General features: G+C 40.8%; 1 protein-coding gene across 2 annotated transcripts; it reads right to left on the bottom strand.

Moving 5' to 3' along the window:
• Positions 1-491: 491 nt before the first annotated feature.
• LOC113135472 (somatostatin receptor type 2-like) lies at positions 492-10,828 on the bottom strand. Of its 2 annotated transcripts, XM_026315535.1 has the most exons (4): positions 10,244-10,828; positions 7,520-7,949; positions 6,456-6,781; positions 492-5,546 (listed from the first exon to the last, which is right to left on the bottom strand). In XM_026315535.1, exons 2-4 carry the CDS (start codon positions 7,905-7,907, stop codon positions 5,115-5,117), a joined length of 1,146 nt encoding a protein of 381 aa, XP_026171320.1. In that variant the 5' UTR covers positions 7,908-7,949; positions 10,244-10,828; the 3' UTR covers positions 492-5,114. The 2 variants fall into 2 exon arrangements, with proteins under 2 accessions (XP_026171320.1, XP_026171318.1); XM_026315533.1 differs by lacking the exon at positions 10,244-10,828 and having other exon boundaries at positions 7,520-10,019.
• Positions 10,829-11,341: the final 513 nt, after the last annotated feature.

Genomic DNA, 11,341 nt, shown 5'->3' on the forward strand with positions numbered 1-11,341 from the left:
ATGCTCACATGCTAATGTCTAGTAGGTTTGTATTTCATGGCTGTGATCTTATTCTAGCATATTATGCTCATTTTGTTTTATTAGTGCAAGTCAATGTGAATGCAATGTGAAAAGAGCTTCTAGAGTAAGTCATTACGATTCATCCCATGGTAACTGAATGTCTGCAAGATTTCACAGCAACTCCATAATAAGTTATTGAGTTATTTCACTCTCCACCAAAGTGGTGGTCTTTCTTCTGTTGCACACAGAGGCATTGTTACTTAGAAGTCAAAAATACTTCTACTGCTTTTGACATAATATAGACAGCTCATATCCAGTGTTTACAATGTGTAAAGAATGTATTCCTGGAGGAAAGACATAGAGGAATTGCCTAGTCAATGTTATAAGATATACAGTATAGTAGCCATCATACCCATTGCATTCAGCCAAGTGAGTCCATACAGTACAAACATATAGCTAATTTCCATACACACAGACCAAAACACACAATGCACAGGTTTGACCACAGGAGCAGAAGCTGGCCTGCATTTTAATTGCAGAGATAAGGACATTGGCCTGTCCATTACAATCAATGATCACATTATATTCTATGCAACAATAAAGCATCACAAATAAACATTTGCTTTTGACATTATATCACACCAACATAAACTATCCGAACTACCAAAAATGATATGCAATATGCCCCTTCTTATGTTTCGGTTACCAGCATGACTATAGTACTATAGTACAAATGCCTTTGGTTGTTTGGCTTTTGGGAGGAATAGTTACAATGTTGTTTGCTGTACACTGATGCCATGACATAAATTAATTTTTATAAGTTTAAAGGCACATGGATAAAAGTAACTTCTCAGAAAAGTACATACTCTTGGCTGTACACTGAAACAAGCATGTACTGTAAGTTATCACCAGCTCAACTCAAAGTTGGCTAAATTGCCATCATAAACCGTGTTGTCAAAAAACCCAAATTTCATTTTATTTCTTAAACGAATGGCTCACAACTGTTGCTGATCATAACTTTAAAAAGACTCATAGTTGTACCAATTGGTGCTAAATACGAGCAAAACTAAAATTCAACCAAAACAAAAGTGAACTAAAACTTTCTTCTGTGTCTCTACCAAAAACGTGGCAACCAGCACATATGTAACATAGGTTTTAGTTAATCAGGTGAAAGAGAAGGTGCGATATACTGTACAGCTCTCCCCATGCAAAAACCAATTAGAGGAAACCACAGATACATAGAGTTAATATTGAACGTGCATCCTTATGAGTGCATGTTCTAGCCCTTCGCAATTAAACTTATGTTTCAGAAAAAAGAAACGAGCGCAAAAAGGCAGAGATTTCCATTTCCCCTGCTTCTGCCTCTCATCTGTACGCTATACAGTGGTGGGAACCGTCCACTGAACAAATGCCCTTTTCACATTTGGAGCTGAACTGTACCCATCAAACAAAGCACCAAGCCCCATGAAAACCCATAAAGCACAACCTTTTCATAGCATAACCTAATTTCTGAGAAGAATTTCGGTCTTGGTTTCAGAAAATGACAAGGAAAGCAGCTACAGGCACATTTCATTGCCCCAGCTCTCCTTTTACCACTACATTTTCACTAGTTTTGGCACAAACAGCCTCTTCAGGATCTATTAAACATCAGAATGCTTCATTAAGTACCTTAAGTACAGTATGTCCGAACAGCCAGCAGCAGTGAGAGGCATAGTGTCTTTTTGTTTTCTTCAGCATGATTTTCAGCTCAGCTCAGTTTGTGTGGATGTAAAATGTGAATTAGCACATCTTTTTCACCTGCAGTGCACACGAATGAGAGATAGGAATAGGTAATAGAGAGAGCAGAAACAATTAACTGTGGATGATGAGAGAATAATTCTTGCACTTCAGGCTTGAAAGTGCTAAATACCTTAACTGTAAAGGATGTAAAGGATGACAGAGCTTTTTCACTTTGATGGACTCACACATTTGATAGAATATTCACAAATGCCAAAAACTAAAGTTGTGTCAGGGTCATTCACGGGTTTTCTGGGATAATCAAATTACAATACAAAATGTTTCTGGTTGTTAGTATAACTCACATAAAGCCTTTGGTTTGGGCTGTTATTATACAACACACCCACACAAATTAGCCAGGTCACTAATAAATCGCTCACCCTTATCACCTTATGCATTATGGAGCCAAAGTGGTAAGTAGTTTCCATTTGTGTAATCAATGTGCTTGCCCATAGACATATGTGAACCTGTGTGTGTGTGTTCCTACTTTCACTGGAAGTAAAGATAGGGCTGAACCTGCTACAAATACTAATGTTATCAGCAACAGAAAGTTATGACAAATTATAATCTCCCCCCAGGACAACCCTGTGGGGAGGGGTTGCTGCCTCTCCATGTCTTTTGATTGAACTGATGGATAGGTTCTGACTTGACCAACATACCGGGATGATATGAATATGTCACTGCAGCATACGGTGTATGAATTTTATTACCACTGTGTAGGCTTTGTGGTTGTATTCAAGATTTCCCAGTAACCAGATGTGGCTCCATCATGGAGGTCTATTGCAGAACGGAAATGGAAATCAACTCTTGATATGGACTCTTTCAGTCAGCATTGTTGGAGCGATAAGGTTTCCAAATTCAGGTAATTGTGGCAAAGTCTTTTGTCTTAGCTCCTTTGGCTTTTGGTCTGTTAGGAATCTTTATAGATTAGTGGAGTCAGCCCATTTAAACCAAGCAATCTCAGATTGTTTTAGATAACTAAAACTAAATAACTACAGAGCTGATAATGATTTCAAATAGGAGGAGATACACTGAGAATCATGTATCCATTTCAGTAAGGGCAACTGACAGCAACAACTAATCATCCAAAGCCATGCTAGTTGCTGTAATTGAGCTCAATGCTAACATCAACATACTAACAGAGTTGCATAGTGGGAGAAGCTATTTGATAGGAGAAATAGGAGCTCCATTCATTTTCCTAATAGACAGTGTTAAATGATTAAAAGTTGGAGCCCTTCTGCAGTCTTTCAAGGCTGTGTACATAAAAACATTGAGGTAGATATTAAATACTCCCAAGATGCATGAAAATCCAATTGCCACAGTTAAAATGTATGTATATACGTGTTACTTATGACCTGATGTGACCTCTTTTATATGTGTAAGCATTTAAATTTTAGCAATACATGGTCTTAGTAGAAATGAACTTTCTGATTTGCCTGTGTATGAATCAGACAATTAGTTTAGCCTTAAATCCAAAATTTTCACTTCTTAAATTGTATTTACAATTTAGTCCCAGTTTTAGTCCCAGTCACATTACTCTGCACTAATGATCAGTGACAGTTGATGATCAGCTAGACAAAGTGGGCAACCACATTCGCAACAACAATTTTCTTACTGAATTTAAACGTCTGAAATACAGTCTGACCAAAGGCTTGTCTACACGAGGCTCACTATTTTACAAATAAAGTTTTTTTCATCATCAGAGTAACTGGCACACAGAAGCTAGGGTTAATATTATTCCATCAGAGGACTACTAGTTGGTAGAACTAAAAGGCTGGTAGGCATGGGATGATTAAGGGCCTTGAAAGCAAATTTTGCCATAATCTAGTCATGGATTTTTTGCTCCACTTCCCTTCAATGTGGTGATCAGAATGCTTGTCAGAAAGTCTTGTGTTGAGAATAAATAATTAAAACAGCTGTTATATAGGTATTTGTGTGTATATCACTGTCTAACCCACCCACAGATTTCTTCCTGTCACCTTTCACACAGCCCACTGAAATCTCTCAAGCTTTGTCTTCATTGGATACAATACCTGCACCAGCTTTACTTTTCTTTCTCTCTGTATCTACTTTGACTGTCACATTTTCCTGCCTTATGTGAAATATAGACATTTTTTCAAGCACATGCTGGCTGAACCAAATGTGAAGCTAAGTGCAGTGACCACATTTGAACTTAAAATTAGGAGGAAATCGGACTGTAAAAACACCACCTTTACAAGTAAAAATGAGTTCTTTACAATGGTACTAGTGGCACAAAGGGCAGGATAAAGTACAGTATGACGTAGATACGATGGGTTTCACAAACAGGATTCATGAGCCTAGTGCATATTATAACATTACAGAATTTTACAGCAGGGATTGCCTTTTAAAATCATTTTGTTTTGGACATAGAGTTGTCCATGCAGAGCTTTACCCCAGGGGTTGACACAAAACCATTTCCTATTTACAAAGTCAAACTGTTTTGAAGGGAGCCGGGCTCAGAGCGGATGTTTTCCCAACCTTCCATTTAGTCAATAATCCGGGTTGCTAAATTCAAGTTTATGGATCAATGCTGTTCCTCCTGCAGAGAAGCCAGCTAGACATGGAAAAGAGCATCCTTGGATAAACAAGATGTGTTTACAGGGCTTTGCTGTTTGTTGCCCTGGTGACCATATACAACATTGACCAATCTACTAGTATGAATAAAAACATGACCTGTTTATCTTTGGGTTGTGGTTTCTGATTTTTATCTTTTAAAGTCTCTAAAAATTAGAGTCCTGGCTGTTTACCCACTCAAATATTTGGCTAACGTCTTCAGCAGTACTTTCATGTTGAGTTAAATCAATATCAAACCTTCTTAGTCCTTGAAAACTCAAGAAATCAAGAAGAGGATGAACTGAACTCAATCCATTCAGAATTCTCTCTACCATGGGAGAAGTAGCCCCAGTGTTTCTGCATTGGGTCCAAACACATCCACTCTTCAATCCTGCAGTTTGGTTTGAGTCTGGATGACCTGGGAAGGTTTCCGATAACTCGATAGAAACCAGAAGCTGCTGAACGTGAACAGCACTTTTATTTATATTTGATTTCAACATCACTTGTCCCGGGGGTGTTGAAAATCATTTCAGTCGGAGTTTTGAGCTGCAGTCAGTGTACTTTCCCTGACCTCTGAAAACCCTTAAGAAATTGTTTATTTTTCATTTGGACTTTGTCAGTGTTCACGGGCAGCAGCTGTTACATCATACATCTGCTCCTGCATGAGCAGGGGGGGGGCACTGTCAGCCCATCAGTCAAACAGCCCCAAGCACTTCTCCAACGTCCCTTCGGCCTGCCTGAATACGACTGCCACTCATTCACCCTCAGATGCTGGTCTGCAGCTCTCCGTTGAGCAGGGCGGCATTGTGAGTCTCTAAGTTGGCGTTGGTGATTACAGCATCATTAACCATCCTGCTCCGGTCGGCCCTGCTGTCGCTGCGCTCTATCTCATCTAGGCCTGCCACCTTTTTCAGGCACAGAACATTCTGAAAACTTTTCTTGAAGTTGTCCGACAGAAACGCGTAGAGGATGGGGTTGGCGCAGCTGTTGGCATAGCCGAGCACTACCACGAAGTCAAAGGTGCTCTTTACAGCAGAGGTGGGGTTGATGGAGCTGGTCACAGAAGTGACATTGAAAATGTAGAAAGGCAGCCAGCAGAGGACAAACACTGCCACCACGATCGATACCATCCGTGTCACCTTACGCTCAGAACGCTTACGTTTACTGGAACCCACTCTCATCCCGGATGACTTCACCTGGCAAAGGGAAGGACAGTGTTGACATGTAAATGAATGTTATTAGAGATACTGATCCTAGTGGTAACCTACAAAATTTTGCAGGAAAGCCAATAAGTGTGTTTCTCAAAATGTTATTGTTCTTTTAATTTTCTCACTTAACTTAAGGTACCGACCAATAAATGGTAGCTAACTCCTAGCCATGTTCCAGGATCATCATACCAGTGACCACCATGATACAAAGCCAAATGGCAATCACAGGGAACCCAAACCCATTTACAAAATCTGCAAAAGGAAGAATGTTGAAGATGTGCTCATATCAGATAGTAGACATCTTTCAAGAGACTAAAGAGGAGGCAAAAATGTCTCACAGTTGTAACGTAGAAAAAAGGGTGATTTAGTTACATTAAAGTTAATACATATCAGGGAACATTAGGGATGGTGCAGATGGCAGGTGCAAACTGTGCTGCCAGTGGTTCTCAGAAGCTAAATTGCTTCTGGCAACCAGGGATTGTACTGAACATACTGCACTGCAACAGGAGGTAAAGAGTAAAATCTCTACTTTTCACTTTTACATGGTCTGTGCTAACTTCAATGGAGGCAGTTCTCTCTTTTTCAGAGTACATCAGTTTCTTTCCACCTTACAAGTCTCTAATAAAGATTTCTCACCATCCACTGAGTGTTTTAACATTATTTATAACAGTTGTCAAATTAAAAACTGTTTAAGTTCCCTAGATAGGCTGGCTAGGCTCAGTCATCACCACAGTTGACTATTTAATTACACAATGACATTTTAAACTGACCTGTTTATCTGAACCTGTGAATAAACATGATGCAAGTGGCCAAAATACATAAAAACAGCCATCTTGAATTTTTGCAAACAGAAACTTGTTGCATTACAACATCACACATACAGTAGGAAACTCTCACCTTTACTATAATAAGCAGGTAGCACAGACATATGACTGCCAGAGGCAGGAAGAAACCAATGAAGAAGGTGTAGAATATGAAGGCTGTATAATAGACGTCCTGGGGCTCTGGCCAGACAATGCCACATACTGGCACCTTGTCCAGCCCACTGAAGATCATAGTTGGTAGGATGACTAACAGCGACACTCCCCAGACTGTCAGGTTAATTAGCTTGGCTACACGGGGCTTCCGCCATTTTGTGGATTTAATAGGGTGGACCACAGCCAGGTATCGATCGATGCTCATCACCATCAGACAGAAGATGCTGGTGAACTGATTGAGAGAGTCTGAGAGAGCATAGAGGAAGAGAGGAAGCAGATCACGTAATCAATAAACACAACTGCAAACAAAAAAATAATTAAGTGATTAAATTAAGATAGAAGCCATTTTGAAACATTTACTAAACATCTCGTTGAATTAGATGAAAAAGACTAACTACTCTTATGTTTGTATAAATTCTATGAAATTAGTATAAAGGCAGTTGAAAGGAAAAAAACATCTTTTCACCACCTCTAAAGCTCATTGATTAACACTTTATGTATCTTGATTTATTTGTACAATAATTGAAGGGTTAAAGGGACAAGTTACAGTTGTTGCAAGAAGCCAAATAGTGCAGCACATAACATCCCATAAAACTACCATTAGACATTTTTACACGTTTTGGTTTTTGTGCAGTTAAAACAAAAGAGATACACTGTGTGTAATATCTGTTGCTAGTAGTTTCCTGACTGTAACATTAGAACAGATTTTAGCCTCATTGGTCGTCTTATCCAGCTTTCAGAAAAAAAAAGTAAATATCTGAGTTTACATCTCAAAAATGGTCAAACTATGGTCCTCTTTAAGTTGCAGTTTCTGATGCCATAACATTGAAAAACTAAAGATTTTTCTCTAGATTACCACAATAGAAGATAATGATATCAGGGTAATTCCAGTATAATTTAGGAACTGGGCTAAGTTCTTCTCTGCCCAGTAAAACTGCTGCTGCTTTCTTTAACTGCACCATTAGCTTTCTTTTGTGCACCCACCTACAGTCATGATCACTCTGCACAGTGCCTCTCCAAATGGCCAGTGCACCAGTGACAGCTGCATGGCGATGAACGGCAGGCTCATCATGCACAGGACATCTGCCACCGCTAGGTTTAGGATGTAGATGTTGGTCACTGTCTTCATTTTGGCATAACGCAGGATAACATAGATGACCAGAGTGTTGCCGCAGAGCCCCACAGCGCATACCATGAAGTAGAAGAGGGTGATGACTACAGAGCTGGCTGTGTCCTGGTGAGACTCGCTTATGCCTGAGATGTTCAGGTCTGGGTCAGAGTCATTCCCTTGGAGGTAGCTGTCGTACAGGAGGGGTTCTGGGATGGAGGTGTTGGGGGGAGACGAGAGGAAGGGCCACTGATCCAAGGCCATGACGACTGAAAGGGTTTTGGGCAATCAAAGGGGTCTAAGCATCTGAAGATAGCGAGAGGTGAGGGGTTAAGGCGTGGTCATAGAGGAGTCCAGAGATGGTGGATATTAATGGGTTTTGGGTTAGAGTGACATGCTTAAAAACACAGATTTTTATGCACAGGGCTATGGAAATGTGGATAAAAGGGCTTCAAGGCTTGAAGATAATCCTAGCGGACTGAATATTTTTATACTTTGGGGTCTGGAGACTGGGGCAACTAGGGATTTTCATGTACAATTAATCACAAGTATCACATCACAGCTGTAGACAGACAGCAAATAAGCAAGACAGATCTATGAAGAGAGATAATCAAGTGAGAAAATAGTAAGTTTGGTTGAAAACAGAATATTTCCTTAAATGAATAATAATAGCCCTCTAACATCCATGGCAGCAACTTTACATACATCTAACTGCTTTTGTGCCTTCAATTAAAAGTGTGAAATATTATCTCTAGAGTTTATTCTGAATATTTTCTATACTTGCTTTTGGCATTTGGCAGAAGGACATGCAGGATATGGCTATATAGTCCAAATTTTAGAATGTTCAGATTCTAAAAATAAATTCTGGATTTGTTCTCCTTTTTATTTAGGAAACACCAAGACGCAGAATACAGGAGCTTGTTCCTGATTGTTACTGAACAACCACCAGGAAGCAATAAAATTACTCACCATCCCAAACAAACACAATTTTCTTCTCACTCTCACTCATATCAAGTAGATCCATCAGTGTGGGTGACTGCAAAACTCATCACGACTTCTACCTTATACTCACGTCTACGTGAATTCCACACTTAGACACATCTATCACTTTAACAGATATTCATACAGTCTGCAGAGTCTGGTTTGGCCTTTCTGTTGCTTGTGACACAGTCCATAAATCCTCCAATACCACACTGAGCCCTGGTGGGGGTGGGGTGGGGGGAGTATACAGATATGCATGCCTCCCCAGTATATGCACACATGCAATAGGGTATGCCTGAGCGAGAGACACACCACTGCTAAAGACAAATGTTTATTCAATTGATCTTGGGGACAAACACCTCTGCCACTGTGACAGAATCAGTCTCTCTTCAGTGACTGTGGCTGGCTCAACAGGGACAACAGTCCACTTCTTGCTTTTGTAATAATTTGCCTGAATTACATGTGATTGGCTTATGTGGGCCCAGTTTGGACAGCTCATTTTGCGCTGAGGGACATGAAAAACGGTTGGGTATTTATCACATTAGACGTGTATGTGGTCACATTTGCATGCATGCAAAGGGGGGGGGGGGATACCACTGATGGCGGACCCTGCCACTAACAATAAAAAATATAAACAATGTCTGATTTTTTGAACATTTTGAAGGATTATTAATTTAGGAGCAAAATTTTGAAATCCACAAAAACAAAAACATCAGCCTTTATACACAGGTACTGGTGGAGCCCCACTGTGGGAATATTGTGTGTGCCTGTGAGAGCTACAGGAGAAAATACAAGCAAAAGCAGTCTGCACTAATTATACCACCACTGACACCACTGATGAAAGGTTTTGTTTAGTGTTATTTGGTAGCAGGAGGGGAAGGCTAATTACTGCATTATTTGGTAACATGTTGTAGCGTAATTATAAAGCCGGATAACTGTATAATTTAAATGCATGGGGGATTTAGTGATCTATTAAAACTCTGCCTGAAGGAAAGTCTAATAGGCTTCAGAGGGAGGCATGAATTGCAGGATGGATGTCAGAAGCTGACTGTGAACTCTATACGGACTGCGTGAATAAATGAAGTGATGGCAGGGAATCAGCAGTAGTTTGGCTTGATGCAGCCTCACACTAACTAACCGGCTGCCTGTGACAGGTCCAGCACTGTCTTTCAGTGGAAACTGTCCACTGCAATAGGTTGTTTTATTTTTCCTCCCAACGACAGTCAACGCGTGTTCTCCCGGTGGGGCTGCACCTGTTTAAGTTGTGTTTGCTGTGCTGGGATGAAGAAGTAGACATTACCTTTCTCTATACCAACATGTTCAAATAGATAATGGCATATGTCCCCACATGTTGAGGGTTTGACTTAACGCGATTTTTTTCTTTTGAGTTCCAAAAATGCCATAACCACTGCGCCATGATTTAGCGCACTCGACTGTCCTACACTCATAAAAATCTAACTTTTACTGACAATATGACTGGGTATGGTATTACAGCGCAGAGTCAAAGTCCTACCAAAAATGTATATGGACAAGGACTTCTCTTTATTAAGAACCGTCAAAATGCAGCGCAAAATAAAAAAGAATTAATATCATTCTTTTTTCCCAATGGGGTTACTTACTTTTAAATTGAAAACTTTGTCCTCGTATCAAGACCTTTGTGGCACAGTGTCCCTCAGCAGAAAATATGAAGTCCAGCCGCTCGGACGCGGCGCTGACCTGCTGAAACGCTGCATCCCGCCAGGCTCTCCATCCACCTGCTCCCCCCCGTATAGTCTACGCACGGCGCTGGCGTTCAGCCGTCCACTCCAACGCCTTTCACCAGAGCTGGCGGTTATATTACATTCCTCAGGTCATTTTACCTCCAAGTAAATAAATAAGTAAATAAATAAATACAATATTGTTAACCCAAACTTTGACAGACTTCGTTCGTAAAAGACAAAATATGGCGTGCGCTCAGAGTGCGTTGCGTCCAAGTAGAAAGTCTTGCCACCGAATCCCTCGACTGGAGACAGTCAGAGCGGCAGGACGCACGACCGCACAGGGAGAGAGAGAGAGAGTGTGTCACACTGTGCGCATCGGGGTCCGGCAGTTTGCTGATTCTGAGTCATGCATATGAGTTGGTTCTATTCCTGCTGCCTTTTACTACAAAATACTACTGCTCTCCAACATCTGTCTGCTGCAAACTGTGCTACTGTTCCACAATGTGGCATATGCCTGAGGTTTCACAGTAGCTCTGTCAAATGTTTTTTTTTTTTATCACAGACCCCCCAGTTGCATCAAAAGCATTTCTTTTTGTGTGCTTAGGGGATGCAGAACAAGGAAAATCAACCCCAAGCTGCTAAACAGAATGATGCGACTATCAGACTGCCTCTTGCCAAGCCCATCAGTTTCCACTGCAGTTGTCTGAAGTGTTATCCAGGCCTTCCTGATGCAGATCACAGTCACTAGCGTGCATTCTTGTCAGCTCATAGTGATGACACTCGGATATGATGGATAAAGCCAACCCATCAGCTCCTCTTCCGTCTTTATACTGGGGAAGTTTTCAAGCAAGTGCAGATGGGTATCTTCCTTGACCTCTCTCATTGAAGAGCTCCATGAGAAAATGTCCTGCCACTTCTCTCCACATAGCAACACGAAGTGCTGCTATTATTAGTACCAGATATTAATAGTTCTATTTATGTCAAAATGATAGGGGGGCTGAAGCTGCCCACAGGGGG

This window comes from Mastacembelus armatus, chromosome 19 (genome assembly GCF_900324485.2).
Source record: "Mastacembelus armatus chromosome 19, fMasArm1.2, whole genome shotgun sequence".
Lineage (NCBI taxonomy): Eukaryota > Metazoa > Chordata > Actinopteri > Synbranchiformes > Mastacembelidae > Mastacembelus > Mastacembelus armatus.

Coding starts and splice junctions, on each gene's coding strand:
- LOC113135472 (XM_026315535.1), bottom strand. CDS start 7,907: ATGGCCTTGGATCAGTGGCCCTTCCTCTCGTCTCCCCCCAACACCTCC. Junction 6,782..7,519: donor CAGAGTGATCATGACTGTAG/GTGGGTGCACAA, acceptor ATGCTCTCTCAG/ACTCTCTCAATCAGTTCACC. Junction 5,547..6,455: donor ACCTGCTTATTATAGTAAAG/GTGAGAGTTTCC, acceptor TCCCTTTGCCAG/GTGAAGTCATCCGGGATGAG.